Source organism: Zonotrichia albicollis, chromosome 13, assembly GCF_047830755.1.
Source record: "Zonotrichia albicollis isolate bZonAlb1 chromosome 13, bZonAlb1.hap1, whole genome shotgun sequence".
Taxonomy (NCBI): domain Eukaryota; kingdom Metazoa; phylum Chordata; class Aves; order Passeriformes; family Passerellidae; genus Zonotrichia; species Zonotrichia albicollis.
The window spans coordinates 20,027,968-20,046,992 of NC_133831.1; the positions used below are offsets into that span (position 1 = coordinate 20,027,968).

General features: G+C 44.5%; 1 protein-coding gene across 6 annotated transcripts in view; it reads right to left on the reverse strand.

The window, feature by feature from the left end:
• SALL1 (spalt like transcription factor 1) overlaps positions 1 to 5,867 on the reverse strand; it is an 18,411-nt gene extending 12,544 nt beyond the window's left edge. Inside the window, exons 1-2 of one of the 6 annotated variants that reach the window (XM_074551205.1) lie at positions 5,717 to 5,867; positions 3,055 to 3,147 (exon numbers count right to left, since the gene is read on the reverse strand). In XM_074551205.1, the coding sequence (XP_074407306.1) occupies positions 3,055 to 3,130 (76 nt within the window). In that variant the 5' untranslated portion in view covers positions 3,131 to 3,147; positions 5,717 to 5,867. Of the gene's footprint in view, positions 1 to 957; positions 1,067 to 2,192; positions 2,332 to 3,054; positions 3,148 to 3,239; positions 3,586 to 5,162; positions 5,300 to 5,716 lie in introns of those variants that run through there. The other 5 variants (XM_074551204.1, XM_074551203.1, XM_074551202.1 and 2 more) reach the window with 5 other exon arrangements.
• Between the last annotated feature and the right edge of the window lie 13,158 nt (positions 5,868 to 19,025).

Consider the following 19,025-nt stretch of genomic DNA (forward strand, 5'->3'; position numbering starts at 1 on the left):
TTGAATATAATTTATGCTGCAAGTAATTTCTGCTATTAATTTGAGAGGTGCTCTGGTTACTCCAATACGAACTTTATGAAATGTGCACATACACAGGATTTTACAGGGATAAACGTACTTATCCATTGATTGCACCAGAAATATATTTTAAAGTGAAAATTCTTCCTTGTGGGAGTGAACTCATGAGCTTTGAACTTAAAACAAAAAAAAAAAAAAAAAAAAAAAGAGAGAGACTGAGATAAGAAAACAGGCCAAACCAAAACATGCTGATGCAGTGCGAGGAACTTTTTTTCCTACTGATCTTTAGGTATGAAACCATAGCAAAAAGTTTTAACAAACCGGAATTCAAATCTGATGCGAGAAATTTTCACGGAGCCACTCTACGGATTCGCCCAAAATCCTGCCCAGCAGTACCTTACTGCAAGTGCCCGCAGAGGAGCGATGCTCCCCTCGCTGCACCCTGCGCAAGCCGGACATGGATTAGCAAACCTGAACTCACAGCATGAAAGGAGAGGAAAGAAGCGCTCGCAATTCCCAAGTTTTGTTTTGCAATTTCACAGGCACACAAGGCAAACCCGTCCCCGCCGAAGCTCTCCCACCGCGTCTTGCTCAAGGGAGAAGCTGCTGCCAGGGCCGGGGAGCCCGAGAAGGCGGGGGTAGCTCTATGCTAATGCTCCTGCAGCGCCCTGAGCCCTGAAGCACCATTACAAAGCACACCTTCTGGGCAACTGACTCCAAACTCAGCGTCCAGCCATGTAAACCAGCCACAACCCGGCACCAGGACTCGAGAAGGGAAAGGGGAGGCTCCTACAGATTTTGTAGTACAGCACATTGCTTTCCTAGAATAGTTTTAAAACAGAATAAACTTCGTCATTCTCTTCTTTAACTTACGACAGCCACCCAAACGAAACAAAAGCTTCACTTCCATGCCATCATTTCAGGCAAGATTCAATTTACTTCAAGGACATCCTTTAGCAACAGGCAGGAAAGCTGCTCAGTTAACATTCCTTTCTCACACTCCCACTGTACTTCATTTGAAAACGATGTGCAAAATCAGATCAAAAGACTAAAAACAGAAGAAAACGGCTACTTTAAAAAAAGATACTTTGAAGTGGTTTTGACCTGTTCCACCTACTAAAAACAAACCAAAAAAGATAGCAAATGTCAAAAGATGCAATCATACGAAGTGAAGATGTAAAAAAATCCCTCTCTGCTTTTCTTTTCTCTGCTCACTTTAGGAAGTTCCAAATTCTTTCACAGGAGGCCGATGAAAGACACTAAAACCCTAACGCTCCTCCAACTGCTACTCCAAACTTCGAGCGGAAGTGGGAATAATATCGTAAGAAAAATAAATACGTTTACTAAGATGAGAAAGGGGATCACGCTGAGGAAACGGTAAAACTCGAGTGCATTCAAAGCTCACAAAACTCACTTAAAAACCCCAAATCGACTCTCAGGACACAAATTACTTTTAACAAATGTTTCGCAGAGCTCCGCGGAGCCAGTACTGATCTATTTGCTGGTGTACGAGAAGGGCATTCAGGGCATTTCGGAAGCCGGGTAAATGCTCCCAGCGAAGCACAACATCCCGCAAACTTTCCGCCCCGTTTCCACGCGCGGAGCCCGGCCCTTGTCCCGGCGCGGCCGAGAGGCGCGGGCAGGCGGCGGGGCCCGGGCGCGGCTCAGCGGGCTCGGCGGGCCCAGCGCTCCCGCACCGCGGCTGCGGAGGGTCCCGCGCCGCCGCTGCGCCGGGGAGCGCCTGGTGCTCCGAGCGGCGGGGCCAGCCCGGGAGGCGCAGGGGCTCCGCCGCGCCCGGTCCTCCCTTACCTGCCCGCCTGAAGCGCTTCCGCGCCGCGCCGCCCTCCGCACCCGCGGCCGCCGCGTCCCCCCGCGGCCCCCCGGCCCTCGCCCTCCTCATGGCCGCCGCCGGGCCGGAGCCTGCGCCGGCAGCGATGGGAGAACTGCCCCGGGCCCCGGACCGACCACTTGTCGCCCCCCGTCCCAGCACAGGTACGGGCGGAGGGAGGCACGGCCCCCGCTGCCCGCCGGGCTGCGCCGAACTCCTACGAAATCCCCCTGTTCCGGAGGGGAGGGAAAAAGGGAGTAAGAAAAAAAAAAAAAGAAAAAGATACTTCACACGTTCCCTCTGCAAATCCGGGCGGACACAAAGCCAGCGTTTATCCCTTGCTTACCGGCTTGGAGGGAAGCGGGAGACGGAGGAAAAAAAACCCCAAACAAACAAAAAATTACCCAAAAATCACAAGCTTAGGGAAAGCAAATCGGCTCCCCGCTGCCCGGAGCCTCCGCGCTGCGGCCGCCGAGTCCCTTCTGAGCGCGGCGGCTGCGCGGAGCCCGGCGCGGCGGCGGCAGCTCCCGGGACGGGGCGATCCCCCCGCGGCCCGGCCCGGCGGCGGCAGCGGCGGTAACTTTTCCGCCTCCAGGAAGCCTCTGGTGCAGCCGGAGGCCGGGGCTGCGGGGCGGCGGGGCAGCGTCCTGCGCCCGGCGGGACTGCGGGGGAGCGGGGGGTGCGGAGCGCTGGGGTCCGCGGGGGGGTGGCGGAGGCGGTGAGAAAGTGGGTGCCCGGGGGGGATTTTCCGGCCCTTTCGGGGGGACGGCGCGGGCAGCGTGTGTGGCCGGACGGGGCATCCGTCCCGCGGGGCTCCGGGATCAGCCGCCCCACCGCAGCCCCACTTTGTTTCGCAGCTCCGCGGGGCGCGGAGAGAGACGCGGGGGGCGCGGATCCATCTCCCGCGGGCTCAGGATGCCAGACCGCCCCGCTGGGAGAGGGCGGAGGGAAAACATCAAAAAACGGAAAGAGTTTGGAGTTTCGTTAAGAAACAGACGAAACAAAACGCTGAGTTAAAAAAATAAGATAAAACCCAAGAACTTGGACCAAAACCTCTGAAGGACCCCCCTCCCCCCCGCGTATAACTCCGGGAGATCCTGTTGTCCCGCACCAGTGCCCGGCGCGGTTCCGACTCCCCGCAAGGTAAGTTCATCTATTTTGTGTGTGTTTGTGTTAAAATGTGTGCGAGGGAGAGGAGAAGAACTCACCATTTCGCTGGGATAACAAGGCCAGATCGGGATCGGATTGGAAATGCTGAGGCTTCGCCTGCTTCCTCCGCGACATGCTGGCTCAAACATCAGCTGGGGCAGAATAAAAAATTACTAAAAAAAAATCTTCTCAAAATTACGGAAATCGAGCCTCCCCCCCCCAGCCTCCCCGATCCTCCGCGCACCGCGCATGTGTCCTGCTATAATTATGATTATCAATAATGCATTGCGATTAATCATAGAGGGGCTCTTTGAAAGGCGATTGGCACATGGCCAGCTCTATTCAAACCAGCTCGCCTTAATCAATTAGGCGCTGATTTGCTGGAGACCCTTGTCTCTCCGCCGCTCCCACCCAATGAGTCGATCCATGTGGCAGGAGAAGGGGCTGGATTTCCCCAAAGCTGTTTGGATACAGTTTAACCCTCTTAGCAACCAGCTGGAGCTGCATCGCGCCATCCCGGTTACTATAGGAATGTGTCTCCCTTCGCCCCTTCCTCCAGCCCCGACGGGCTCTCCGCGCCTCCCGCCCTCCTTCCCGCAGTTTTGCCCTGCGTTTCACTTTTCTTTTTTCTTTCTTTTCCTTTTTTTTTTTTTTTTTTTTTTTTAACTCCCCCCGCCTGGCCCGCAGCCCGCACCGGTAGAGGGAGGGCAGGGTGACCAATAATCGATCGGGGGAGGACGCAGGGCTGGGGCGGCCGGCAGGGAGCAGCGGCCCCGGAGGATCGGATCGGCCCCGCACCCGGCAAGTGCCTGCGCGGGGAGAGCCCGGCCCAGCTCCGGCTGCCGCTCGCTCCGTCCCGCTGCTGCAAAAAAGTTTCTGGTGTATTTTTTTTCTTGGTTTTGGGGTTTTTTTTGTTTTTTTTTTTTTTGTGGGTTTTTTCCCCCTTCTCTTATCCCCGCTTTTACAAATAAAAATCCATTTCGCCCTCTCCCAGGTCTCTCTCCCACTACCCCCCCACCACCACCACTTCTCTTTCCATATATCACGGCCCGAGGGGTGCTGAAAATAGGAAGGGTTTGTTTTTTACCTCACACATTCCCAGGACAATTAGGGCGCCGCTGGGAGCGGCGGGCGGACCAGGCGGCCGCTCCGCCCCCGCGCCGCGCGGGTTGGCTGCGCCCGCCGTCAGTCCGCCCGCGGAGCTCGGTGCGAGCGGCGGCGGGGCCGCGGCCGGGGGCGCGTCCCGCTCCGCGGCCCCGCTCCGCTGCCCCGGCCCCCCTCCCCCGGCTCGCTCCTGACTTTTGTTCCCTCTTGGACGTGGGAGCGACGCGCATCTGCCCGCCGGAGGCGCCCCCGGCCGCGCCGAGCGCGGAACGGAACGGCCCGGCCCGGTTTGCCCGCGGTGCGCGCAGGCGGAGCCGGGCCGGGCTGAGGGTGGCGCGGCGGGGCCGTCCCGGAGCCCCTGCGCTCCCCGGGGCCGCTCCTTGTGCCCGATCCCCAGCGCTGTCGGCGCCGGGACCCTGCGGGCACCGCGCTCCTGCCGCGGCCAAACTTTTCCGCCCGTGTGTTACTTGCGAGGAGCAACCTCTCACAAACAAATGTCACGGTCTTGGAATAAAAAGTATAGTTGCGCAGAGGCTACAAACAAGGCTCTTTTTAATATCTCGTCTATCCAGCGATACACGCACGCTGTGGGTGAATGGTGGGTGTCCCCTGAGCTCCGCACTCCGCGCCCCTCCGCGCGTCACGGGCGCCGCTGCGGGCACGGAAAGTTACTCGGTAAAATAAGCTGAACCGGCAGAAGCGGGAGCACAGGCGTTTCTTTCCCTCCACCCTGACCCATCTAGTGCTCTCTCCTCCCACTCCCCCCGCTGGATTATTTACTCTTCTATAGAAGCTACTCCTTTTTCCCGTATTAATATTAACAAACTCTCTGGAAAAGCAAGAGGCTGATCAGATCCAACTCATTTCAATTTCAAATGAGCCGGTAAAGCCTAGAGAGTGAGCGAGAGGAGAAAGGAGAGAGGGACAAATCTTCCCATTCGAGGAACCGGCTTACTGGCGTTTTCTTCTCATTATTAAACGAAAGAGATTGCAAAACGTTTATCAATAAGGGTGGGGGGAAGAAAAACAGTCGCAAAACCCAGCCAAACAAACGCATACGAACCGAAAAATCCTCCCAGGCTCCCAGGTGCTACTCCAGTATTTAGTCAGCGTTGCAAAGTGGTCACTGACGCTTCTTTTCATTTCTGCACAGGGCGAGCCCCCTCCCTCCCCGCAGCATTCGGTACAGTAGATTTTGAGAAAAAGACAAACGAAGCTATCAGCGGGGATGATGTTGAAGAATGAAGATAATAATGTTGCTATAGGTGGTACTTCACATGACATTATTTTTCACTGAATATTTAAAGAGATGTTTCGGCAGAGATGGATACACTCGGCGCAGGCTGTCACCCTCCGTACCCTGAGACAGTGGGAAAGAAACCGAACCTGAACGCACAGAAACGCACTCCTAACTCACTGCTAGCCACACGCAGATGCACACAAAATACCCACGCGGATCTATTTGCACATTTATGCCTGTATTTCTAACTGTATCAATCACTCCATTAGCTTCCTACGGTTTCTAAGCTAGACGATCTCCCAAAATTATTCGCGTTCACAATTTCATTATACTTTTGCCGAGTAAGCTTGAGACAAATTTCCCCAGATGCGCAGTACCTTTGCTTCGTGGCTGGAAAAAGGCGGCCGTGGACAGGTAATTAAAAAAGCAACAACAGCAACAACAAGACGAAAAAGAGTAGCTTAAAGAAAAAGAAATTAATTTGGAAAAATTAAGTTTTACAACTTTTTTTTCGTTTCTCTTCTCGCTAGTGTTAAAGCGGCGCCTGGTATTTCATCCAAGACCGATTGATTATTTATTGTTTGTTTTCCTCTCCTTCGCTGGGGGCCGGGAGGGGTGGGGAATGGGTGGGGGCAGAGCAGCAGTGCCAGGGCTAGAGAAAAATCGGTCTTTATTGTTGTTGATAGCAATACATCAATTAAACGTCATTGTCTCTAACAGAACTTGTGAGAGTTCACAAGCGTAAATACTCTGATCCCGGGTTTTCCCTCTCGATGCTCCGAATGACAGTGACATATTTTTCCCTCCCCGCCACACCTTGGAGGTTTTTTCCCCCTCTCGGATTATTCTTTTTAATGGAGGTGGGAGGCTTTCTAATGTGCTTCAATGCAAATCAGCCTGGCTGCAAGACACCCGTAGTGGGGATCGATCTCCAGTTCATTGAGATGAGCACTGAAGGGAGATGGTAAACAGGGGATAATTTGCAGTTCATTCTGCTGAGAGACGATTCCAACGAGATGCATCACACTAGACTGGATTATTGTTATTCAGGTTTGCGAACAGACGCAACACCCTTACCCCGGCGGAGTTAAAAGCCTCACGATCCCCTCGTAGTTCTAAAACCTCTTCAATAACTCTCGGGGGTGCGGGTGGGTGGCAGGAAATGCTATTGATTTCCCGTTTCGTGCCCGTGACCCCCGAGCCCGGGGCGGGCGCGGCTCCGCAGCCGAGCAGGGTCGGGGCAGCCCAACCTGCGGCGGCCCCGCACGGCAAAGCGCTGCCCGCACCTTCACCCCGCCGAAACACCCGCTCCCCACTCTGCAGGGCGCTGGGGCTTTCATTGATGCAGGGTTTTCCCCTTCCTTCTCTTCCTCCTCCGTTTTCTGCGTTCTCTGTTTGCCTCTGTTTTAACTGGAAAAGCCACACTTCGCCGGAGTTCCGAGCGGCGCTCCAGCTGACCCCGCCAGTTCGCCGTTTGTCAGCTAACACAGGTTACATAGATTTTAGAAATGTGTGTAATTAGGGGCTTCCAGATGCTGCAGTCAGCTGGGAACTTGGCTTTATGCTCCCATGTATAATAAACTTTTGAGACAGTCCTGGGGCGCAGCTACCCCGGGGCAGCGAGCACCAGCTCTCCGGAATTGTTTCATTATCAATAGCCCGGATCACGCTATTCACTGTGGACATGCAAGTCCTGTGACTCTGTGGCTCTAGGTAGGACTACTTTTGTGGGCATGCTGTCAGCTTCCCCCCTTCTTGCTCTCTTCTGCCTTTTTTTTTTTTTGTTTTGTTTTTAATTTTTTTTTAATTTTCTAATAGTAATTCTCCGGGGAAAGAAAGAGGAAAAAAAAAAAAAAGGAGGAGGGGGCACCAGAATTGAATCCTTCGCCATTATTACTGACAACTAATAATTGATCATTGCTCGCAAACACAAGCTTTTACCCGCATAATTAAATCGTAAGCAATACGGGTTTAGTCAAAGCAAAAAGGAAAAAGAAAATAGAAGGAAAGGACCTCTCCCTTTCTCTGCCCTAAATCCCGGAGAATCGCAGTGATGGGGACTCCTCCGCCCCCGAGATAAAAATGACTAATGCCATAGCCAGCCAAGGTGGGATTATTCAATTCAATTGTTTCTTTACACATTTGCTGCCTTTTGTTTGACCTGATGGCTGGCAAATTTTTACACCTAGCTGTCCCTTTTGAGTTTATTGATGAAGGTGCTTCTGAAATGATTATCAGGAGATTTACAGCCATCACTACCCACCTACGGGAAAAGTAGTAAAATCAATCCCTCAATCAATCAGACCCCTCTGTGCATATCTTTTTAATCTGCTCTTTTAGCTGTTTTATTACAACGCGAGCATTAAATATGTTTGTTTCAAATTTAACACGAATGCCTCCGAAGGACTCTGTCAATTTAGACATAAATCATGAAGTAAACAAGCTGGATGGAAAATTCTCACTCGGGCAAGAATGTTAAAACCCAAGGAGTAAAAAAAAATCTCTCGTATCAGTGCATGGGCAACTCTGTATGTACAGCCCAAAAGGCAGGAAAACAACAAACAGAAAGATAAATATGCAACTCTGCAAAAGATTTCCATGCACTTTTACAGGACTAAAGAGTGCTAGTAGTTACAAATACTTTCACACCCTCAAGTCCATCATTATTTCCTCTGATATCTTTATACATATATATATATTTATATATATCTCAGAATGTTTTCTGTCCTGTGTTAAAAAATACCTTTTTTTTAAATTAAATACCATATACTTGAGAAGGTGTCTTGATTCTTGATTCCAACATTACTATTGATCCCAAGATATCACTCTATCTTTTATATGCCTTTTTTGGGGGTTAAAAAAGAAATTAGAGGGTATTTCAGGTAGGCTGCTTAGGTCACTGATTACACAGTGGTCATCAGGTATGGACAGAGTGAATCTATAAGTTGTATAAAGAACCAAGATTTTTATTTGGTGCCACAGGGGAAGTTTTCTCTGCAAGCCACATGCCTTTGCATCCCAGTTTAATTTTTTTTTAATATACTAGTGTATCGCAGCCATATAAAGCCACCATGTGGCTCCACCAGAAAACCAGAAGTTTAGAAATGAAGTGACAGAGATTTCTCCAGCTTTAGATTAAAAAAAAAAAAAAAAGAAAAGAAAAAAACCACCAAAAAACCCCAGCAAAAATCCATTCTGAGCTACAAAGACATCTTTCGAAGACATATCATAATGTCTCAACACAGAAGAAACTCTGGATAGGACAAAGGAAAAAAAGGACACTGAAATATGAATTGTGTACATGACAAAAGAAGAGTAATGAATAATTACATCTGATATCAGATGATAAGATGTGACCTGCAATGTCAGCCAACAATTCTTCCAAACATATTGTTTCATGGAAAGTGCCTTTATACAGTAGGAAAACTTCACAATTTCTATCACTGTTCATCCAGATATTTATTAATGGGTCAATTAGTCTTAGTGTCAATTTTTAATAAAATAGTTATAATTTCTTTGTCAAAGGATTACATAAAATAGTATAAAACATGGAAATGAGAGTAATTTAAAAAGAATTTAAGGAGTAGGACTAAGGGATGTGTTTTCCAGGATATTTAGGGAAGAACATATGTTCTTAAAAAGGTGTTCCCTTAGGATCTGTTTACCTTTAAATTAAAATTACACAAAAATTCTGTACTCTGTCAAAGTATAAACACAAGGACAAAATTTCACATGAATATTTTCTCTGAAATCGAACCTACAGACGATTTCTACAGGGTAGTCATCTAACAAAGTAAGACCTGTTGTCACAAAAAGATTTACACTGCAAATCAGAGTTACAAAGTACACACGTTTATTTACATTTTAAAGTTTCATTTTAAACTGGAGAATATGTAGTGATTAAAGAGTAAACATGCTTCAAACCTCAGGGGGAATGTTGCCTGTAGAGTCCCAAATTTCTTGCCTAATGAAATGAACCTGACAACCCCTCTTCTTTCCATGACATATTTTTGATTCGAATACAGTGGAAGTATTTGTAAGTACATACATTTTGTTTGCATAATATCGAGGTGCCCTGATTAATGCATGGTGTTTACAACGTGAAAATTGTCATGCTCTCTGCATCAACACAAGGAGCTGGCCTGGCAGCAGCTAGTTGCAATAAAGTAAATGCCTCATGAATAATGTTCTGCTTTCCATGCCTGAGCTAAGCACAATCCTCCCCATGCACCCTTTGCCCCCAGTTTGAGCCAGGCTGGTTGGCAGTGGTGCTGTGCAGGACACAGCTCTCCGAGTGCAAATATGTTTGCTCACAGACTTGTGCATGCACTGTCTGGGTCCTGTGGGGAGCCCATTTCCTCGTGGAGCAATCTGATCCCCAGACACATTTCTGCAGTTTTCTTTTCTTCCCATTAATGATCATATAATGTTCAGATGGCAACAACACCCATTACCTACCTCAAAAGGTAACTCCAGGAGTTTCTGATTTCTTAGAAAAATTCCTCAGCAGCAAAGAAAGAGTTGAGCACAGAGCTGCCAGCCAGCTCTACTGAACTATCAGCAGATACTACATCAGTGACCCAGAAAGAGCCTTGAAAAGTGCTGCTTCATAAACCCAAGATCACACAGTTATCACCCAGAAAATGAGACTCACAGTTTCCTTTCCTTACGTAAGAAAAGCTCAAGTAACAGGATTCAAAGAGCAATCCTCACAAAGAGACTTAAAAGACCCTTCCTCAGAAATCCAGAAACCAGATTTGGGGTTAGAAAAATTGTTTCCATCCTTCATATGCTTTATATAGTAAGCCTGGACTTTCATCCTGCTGAACAAGCCATGCCTTGAATCTCCCTGAGTTACGTATTCTGTGTTTCAGTCCTTCTTCCCAGAACTTCAAATTCCCTCTCAAATGCAGTGTCCAGGGCTGCAGAACATGTCTATTTACATCCCTAAGCAGCTTTCTGCAGACTAGCTGGCTCTCCCCAGGACTGTACACAATCATTAAGCTCATCTGAGCCTGCTTCTAGCCACTGACACCCTAGAAGTGCAACCTGAATGAGAATTTAAAGCTTGAGTAGGTTTTAGATAATACCAAAGCTATGTGGTGCAAAAATCATACGTGCAAAGACAAATGTAGCCCCAGTCTGTAATGGTTCAGCAGTTCAGCTGCTTGTCATGTACTGCAACAGGCAAAACAAAAGAGGGAGAATTGTACTTGAGTATAAGACAACATGGCACATTTAGGAATTGCACCAAACACCAGTGCTTATTCTACTTCCATTTGTAAAGAAGGATACATTATTTACTCACTACTGAGACCATGAAAAGACACTTTTCCTCAGAAGCTTGCAATGTGAGTGCCCAATCCTAAACATCACCAGTGTCACTCATCCTTGTGCAGGAAGCAGAGCATTGACAGCACAGCATGAGCAGTGTTTCAGTCTAGAACTGCTGTGAGTGATTTTGGAGCAGGGATAACTGTGGTGATCAAACCTGTTCCTGACCACAGTTCCTCCCCACCCCATGCTTGGATGGCCCTGTCCCACCAGGCTGTGCTCTGGCTTTGGCACAAACGTTTGCATGACATGGAAATCTCCTGCATGGGGCAACAATGCGTGGTACAGTAACTTCTTAAGCTGTTCCAGCTGTTTGCAAATAAAATCTGCGTCTGAGCCCCCAGTCTATACAAACTGATTTCCAAGAGGAGCTTTATTTGTGTGGCTGTGCCAGATCAGGGCCATTACTGACTGCAGAGGAGCATAAACAAATGTAGAGAGAGAAAAGATTTAGAGAAGGCACCAGTGACAATGATTAGCATGTAAATCCCATACCTCTTAGTGAGAGCTCTCTTGTTAACATGTTTAGTTGACAGTCGCACACCTTTGCATTCCCATATATTTTAAGGCTTGAAGTCACTTGTTCTGTCTCTCAAGTTTACTCAGCCTGGCTTCTTTTGCAGTTGAAGCAGTTTCCATTTTCATGCTGCACAAAAGCACAAGCAATGCCATAATACATAAGAATAACAATTTAATGGAAACATAGAGCCAAATGCTAAATGTACTGAATTAAGTGGAATTAATGAAAGATAAATATGCTCCATTCCCTCTTCCAGCTCCAGCACTGTCCTCTCCAACACTGTACATATAATCTCACAACACAATAACATTGCTGTACTCACTCAGTGCAAGCAGGATCATTCACTTACTCTTTGTTTCACTCCTAAAATTTCCAAATAGCAAAATTCAGTTTCAGGCAGCTCTGTTCTCAAGGGGCTGCCAGACCTGCTACTCCTTTGCCCCACTGCTGACAGATTGCTCTACAGTGGGACAAGACCTGCCCATGTCCAGCCATGCTCATACTGAGCAGAAGCAATAATTAAACCCAGTGCAAAGGTAAAAAGCAAGATGGATGTGGGCTAAGGGGGGAGAGACAGGTACATCTGCATCCCGGGCCAGCACTGCCACCAGCAGCCCCCAGAGCAGCAGCTGCCCAGGGCTGCAGAATGTTCAGTAACACTTTCTTGTGCTAGAGACTGTGCCTTGTGAGGGGCCTACCTTTAATGTTTTGCCTAGAGCAAGGAAATCCAGTAACGGTGCTGGTTGCCACATTCAGGGGAGCCTGCAGGAGCTGCTTGCTGCTGACTGGGAAAGCACTCACTGCTTCTCAAAGCAAAACTACTGTGACATTTTAGGAGTACAGCCCTTTAAACCACCTGTTCAAATCTGCTAATCACAGGTAATCTTGGCTCTTCAAGGGGATTACTCAAAGACAATAAAAATACTAAAAAACCAAAGACAAAAACTGTTACTGGTAATTTGCATCATTTTTTTTGTGATGTCATGCTATAATTTTTGCAATAATTGTAACCAATAACACACTGTGTAAAGTTCTCAAGGGATTGACTCTCTGTTCAGAAATTAACTGTAGAATATGCTTTGGATTTCTTATTATTCTGCTTTCTTATTGTCATTCTCACAAAATCAAGCAAAGTGATAAGTGGAATGTCTAGAAACAGCCAGAATTTAATCTGGACAAATTACACAAAATATATCTGTCCTGGAAGAGTATCTGCTTTTAAGGAGTTATATACCACCACAGAGAATACAACATTCTGCACCTGAAGCATTGGCACATATCAACAAGATTATATTAATTCCAGTGTAGAAAGCTGACATTGTTGGATACTTCTTGGAAATGTGCATGTTGTAAAACTGGAAAAAAAAAGCTACAAAATTTGAACTTAATGGAAAATACTTTCATTTTATAGCAAACCATATTGTAGATGTTTACATTGCATTCAATAAATATGAGCCATAAACCCTAATTTAACCCCAGATTTGCTAGGGTCAAGATTTTTGGAAAATCCAGGTGTCATCCCAGAGTTTGTACCCTTTTAACTGCCAATCCCAGCCCCCTTTTAGGTAGGCAAGTCCCCAGTGGTGTGGCCACAGAGTCAGGGGCCAGAACTGCCTTGGTGGCACTTGGCCTCAGTGTGCCCTGCTCTGTTTTGCCTGTGGGTCCCATGGTTTCAGGAGCAGGAGGTTTGTGTGCAAAGCTTGTAAAATCTTAGAAGAATACAAAGGATATTTTGTAAAGTTTCCCTAGAAACATCTTTTTCAAGCCCTGTGGTGTTGCTGGGTAGGGATTTAGTCTATCCAAATAAAACCAGTAGCACTTTTCAATGCATAGAGCACAGATTCATCGAGTGGCTCAGTTGAAATGTGTTCTAGGTTCCTGGAAAATGAAAGGTCAGATCAGATGTTCTTTTGAGATCTCAGCCAGCCATTCTATGAGTTCATGACAGGGCAACATGATTTTACGTGGAACTATATTATTCACACGCTTGATGATTTATTATATCATTCAAAAACAAATAATCAATATAATTTGGGCTTTATTGCTGAGAGAATGAAATTGCTTGACTGACACATGATAGTGAACTAATGACATTAGAAGCTCTGGGTCCTTTATTTCTCTTTCACTCAGAAAAGAGCAAAAAAATCTGGATTTGTTCTAAACAAAATTGCAATACTGCAGGCTAAAACTTTACTTCTCAATCTAAAAACTTTCCTTCTCAATTTAAATTCATTTTAAATTGTTATGCTTTACAAACTTCCAAATGGGATTCTAATTGTTGACAGACATTTTACATTACATGTGTCTATCACTTTGATTTAATATGCATTTTCAATGAAATTTAAAAAAGGCCTCTAAGGTGGCAATTTAACAGCAAGACATGCTGTGAATTTTAGATATAAAAAATATCTAGTTTTCAAGGGTTTTTTGTACATGTGAAAATGGCCCTCCAGAAAAAAATAAAAAAAATCAGAGAATGTCTGTATGGCTGAGTTATCAGAAGCTAAATATCTCCAAGAACATTACCTACTGTTTTAATCAATCACAGCCATCAGAGGCAAACCAGGTTTTACATTTATGCAGCTTTTCAGTAGTGCACTTCAAAAAGTATTAACCATAAAAGAAATAGAATGTATTTGGAAATCCTATGTCTGGTTTATTACATCTCATGACCTGATTTAATTTTCTTCTACAGAAAACCCACATTGAAATGCCTGTAAGTAATAGGTACTTGTTGTCAACTTTGATAAGAGACATTTGAAAGGAATGCCAAATGTATTGTGAAAGATAAGAGAACAGCAGCTTTTCTGTGTCCCTAAAAGAGTGGAGAGCAGACTTAGGAGAGCACAAAACTACAGAACAGACCTGTTCTATATCATGCCTACTTTTGAAATCATCAGAATTGTAGTTAATGTTTAAACCCTAAGCTATAGACATTGACAGCACAGTGGGAACCGTTCTCTATCTTTAACTCAAAAATTTTAAACCAAATATCCACTACTTTTGAATTCTTGCATTTTCTTCATAATGTTAATAAAAACATCTTTGGCTTGCTTATTTTATATAAATAGCTTTAGATATCTTGTTTAAGAGGTCCTGCAGGGTGTCCCAAAACCTACACTCGATGGCAAGAATAAACATTCATTAAACTTCAAAGGCTGCCAAAAAGTCTAGTTATTTTGATTTAGGGGAATCATTTAAATTAATCCCTCAGCCTGTGTAGAAAATATGTAATATAATCCATTTCTCTGTCTCCAGCTTCAAGTCACACTGGAAAAAAATTACTGCTTTACTAATGTTTTCTGTTTTGAAAAACTGGGGAAAAATTAAGACTTCATATATTTTTGAAGAATTCTGACATGAAGAAACAAATATTATAATACACAACTGTGTACTTACATCTCTGTATAACTGCTGTTAAACCTAGACACAGAATGGAGATCTTCAGTGGGAGCAGTAAAACCAGATTTTATGTTTGTGTGTATGCATATATAAATGTAAATATCTGTTGTTTTTTTTTTAAACAAAAGAATCAATTTTTTGGAATGGCTTTCTGCCTTACCACCCCCAACTCAACTGGGTGCTGCTGTGCTACAGAAGACTCACTGTCACCTTTTAACAGATCTTTTTTGTGAGGGCCTCTTAAAATTTGGGAGAAAACTCAGTATGATGAAGAGCTTAGTTTAAAATGATTTTTTACTTTAAGATGAATACACTCTTCATCTGAAAGAAGCATGTAGGGCGTACTTGGTCAGGGGCACTGAGGAAAAAAATGAAAGGAGGGAGAAGCTCAGCTATTGTAAATCACTGCAATGCCACTGAGGCCAGTTCAGACGAGCTGAGGTTGTGGCCTAATATTTGTGCTGAAATGTTGCAGCTATAGCTGTATCCCTGAGCTGTATAAATATTTGTTGAAAGCTGACTGTTAGGGTGCAAGGGGTGGATTGCTCATCAGCAAATAGTGAGGGCCCTTGTCTTTTCACCTTTCTTAAGGAAACCTTCCTTTTTTGAGGGCTGGGAATTTTGACTAGGTACATATATGCTCCTTCTTGCTTTGTGCATGGGTTGTTCCTTGTGCAGTGGAACAGGAATTTCCATCTGGACTTTTGAACTTGCACCCGCCTGAGTGTCCGGCCCTGATTCATGCCATGCACTGTACATGAATGACCAGCAATGTTTACAAAATGAATTAGCTTGACTCCAACTCTCCAGCCAGAAAGTAATCAAAGTGAAGAGCCAAGCTATTTCTGAAATTCCAGCTTCCCTAGCTAGAAACTGCATGCTCTGTCTCGCTAGTCAGGGTATTAATGCAAAATGTACATGTTCTATACTGGAGGACAATTAATAACAGCAGTGATTCTGAGCAGTCGACAGACATTAACTATTCCACCCCCAAGCTGCTCTTGTGTGGTAGGCAAGTCTGACTGCAGCACATGGTACAGAGAAAAAAAAAAGAGTGAAAATATCTATATCAGTAAGGGATTATTCTATGAGTTGTAGTATGTTCTTTTTGGTTCTTTCTTCTCCCAAATTAAATTCCAGTTAACATTTTATTTCACTTTTGAATGAATACATGTATTCATTAACACATTCAGGAATCTTATGCAAATATTTTTAGTAGGGCTACTCATAACTGGTATCCCTAAAATCTTGGAAGCTTTGATTTATTTTCTCATCAACCATCCTAATTTAAGCATTTAGGAACAACAGAACTATCTTTAGAATAATCTCATCCTATAAAATGCATTAGCCTTTGCTAAATTTAATATAAAACATTGTTAGGAAAAAAGACAATGTTACGTGATACATTTTGTTTGAGATGGTCTGAAACTCAAAACGTATCACTGAAATTTCCCTCTGAAAACAAACCTCCTGATCTGAAAAGCCCACACCATATAAAGCTGGAGATGTCTCAGAGCCAAATTGTTTGCTCCTGTAAATGGTTAGAGCTCCACAGAGGGGGGATATGAAATAAGGCTCTGTTGATTTTACAGCAGAGCATCTGAACCATTTCCCCTGCCCCAGTCAGTTTAAAACAAAATTAAAATAAAAATAAACCCCAATTAGCATATGAGCTCTTCATTAGCAAATTGGCATAACTCCACTGGATATCTGACTTAGGCAGGGTTTTCAGGACTTACCACCAAGAAGATCTCAGCCATGGTATTTTAATGGTGATTTCATGTGGGTGGGTATGAACCTGATTCTTCATCCTTATTCAGCCTGAAAATCAGGAATGCACTACAGAGATATAGATCAGCTGAGAAATTGATTGTTTGCAGGGAGGTAGGATAAAGTGGCTCAGTTATTCCAAAATTAGCAACTGCTAGTGTGGCGTACAGCTCAGGCCAAATGACAAGTGAATGATGCTGCCCAACACCTCTCCATCTATATCATACCTGCATCCAGCCCCTGGTGACTTTTATTTCCTGAATGGAATAGCAAATACAGGACTGATAAATCAAAAACATCTGAATAAAATAGCTTGGCAGGATATCTTCAACATTACCTAAAAATCAGAGGTTAATAAATAGTTAAATTTAGCTGTAGCTTCTCTTAAGTAGTTTGAACATAAGTCGATATTTTCGGCTTTTGTTGTCTCAGGATTTCTACAGGAGCAGAGAGAATTTCCTCAATGATTTTTTCTACACTTTATAGCATTATGCCTTTGTGCTATTATCCATCTGTAGCCTTATCTACCATGTTATCAACTGTATGAAAATAAGTAGCAGTCCCTTCAGCCAACAGCAAGTAGCAATAGGAAGAATGACAGTGGCTAGTTTGCACACTTGAAATGGTTTATTTGTTGCAATCCTGTGCACAAGATGTTTATCAGCAAGCACCAGACAGCCATGCAGAAGAAGGAGCCTTAATTCTGTCTGAGACAGCCTCTTATTGCTATTGATAGTTAGCATCAGTGTCCAGTCTGAGAAATGGAAGTGCTGCAGGCAACTTCAGTCAAGACACCCTATTGATCTACTGCTTCCTCTGCGTCCCTGAAGCTAGAGAAGAAAAATAAAAAGGGGAGGAAAAGCCTGCTATATAAGGGGCAATGCAGCAGTCTGTGTCTTGCCATCATTCAAAGGGGTGTGTATGTGCATGGATATTCCTGATATTCAGTACCTTAGACAACTGTAAATCACACGCACAGCCATGATAAATATAAATGTCAATGTGTTGGAAATGTCCTTTATATAAGAGGCGTCACTAGAACTACATTTTTAGCATGAAACATTTTTTCTGCTTTTTATTTTTCATTGACTTATTGTGCTTCTGTTATATCCTGTCTAACACAATCAATCTAAAGCATAATATCTGAGAGTCCTATTCATAAATAATACATATTTGGGTCATTTTCATTTGTATCCTACAATGAAGATTTACAAGCCAGAAACAAAACAAGAAACAATGTGTGGAATGCTCTTATTCAGTGGATAAGAATATATTACTGTGATCAATTAATCTGCTTTTCTCTGCATTAGGTGGACATCTTTATGGTGCATCCATAAGGGTTTATAACTTGGGAGAGACAGAATCAGCTCTAAGGCTCTAACATAAAATGCCTATACTCAGAAAAGAGAAACTTTTTTGAAGTTTTTTTGCTTGGTTGAGCCTTTTTTTCCCATTGTTGTTGTTTTCCAATAGGAAATGTGTTAATTTTGGCAAAGTCAAACACAGCAATAATTTATCCATCAACATAGGATGTTACTCTGCCCTATATTCTACCTCTCCTGTTAAATGAAACAAAAAATTAACTACAATAATTCTGGGGATTTTCATAGTGCTATTCATACAAAGATAGTCCCATTTTCCGACAAACCACATAATTCATTCTACAGGAGGGAAGACTGACACACAGAAAGGTCCCCGCTCAATTTTTAGGGCCAAAAATTACTAGGCAAAATTAAGTAAAAAAGAAATAAAATTTGTGCATAAAAATTGCAGGGGAACAAGAGAGGTGAAAGGGAGACTCCAGTTGGTGCTAGTTTGCAGTTTAAGAACGTGCAGCCCCTGGTGCAGTCACCAGGAGGGCTGGTGCTCTGATCTGGGGCCATGTCAGAAGAACAGCAGTAATGACCCAGCTGATCATCAATTTTGCCTGCCCAGAAAGGAGCAAAAGTGGTGATTTTAAATCAGCCAGAGGTACTTTAGGAAGCAAAGCCAGAATATACAATAACTTTGAAAGGAATATAAGCTCTTGGGGAAAAGAGGGGGTAAAAATTGGGATTGGGGACAAGGCTGCTCTCTGTCACAGCCCCCCCTGTTTGCCTCAGAGATGCAGCCCAGGTTCTGCTCACACTCTGGGCCTCAGAGTGGGTTATTGCATGAGTTTTCCAAATCTGGAAATTTGCTACAAGTGCATCTCAGATAAAAAATGAAATGAGTTTTGCAACTATGGCAAAAAAAGCAATTTTACATTTCATAGACCTTTAAAAACCCTTTTCAATAGAAAATAAAAATAACAGTAAGGGGAAAAAAAGGCTACATTTCCATTCCCCTTTTTATAGTTGGACGTTGCAGATGTTTCTGGGTCAGAGGTGAACATGTCTTTAGGTGTCAAAAGATGCAATAACCTGAGTCAAAAATGGCCCAGTCCCCAGAACCATGACTGTGTGCCAGAATATCCCCACCTCAGAAGCTTGCTGGCAGCAATGTGCTCCAGGTGTCTTACACTATACAGACCTGGTAGTCATTTTAATATTTTCCATGCTCATGTAAATGGACTTGATGTGTGTTCATCAAATGTGGGAAAATCCCACAGAATTGTGTGCCATCTGTTTATAGGTAAAAGGTCTGCTTTGCTGACAATCCAGTGTAAAATCAGAGCACAG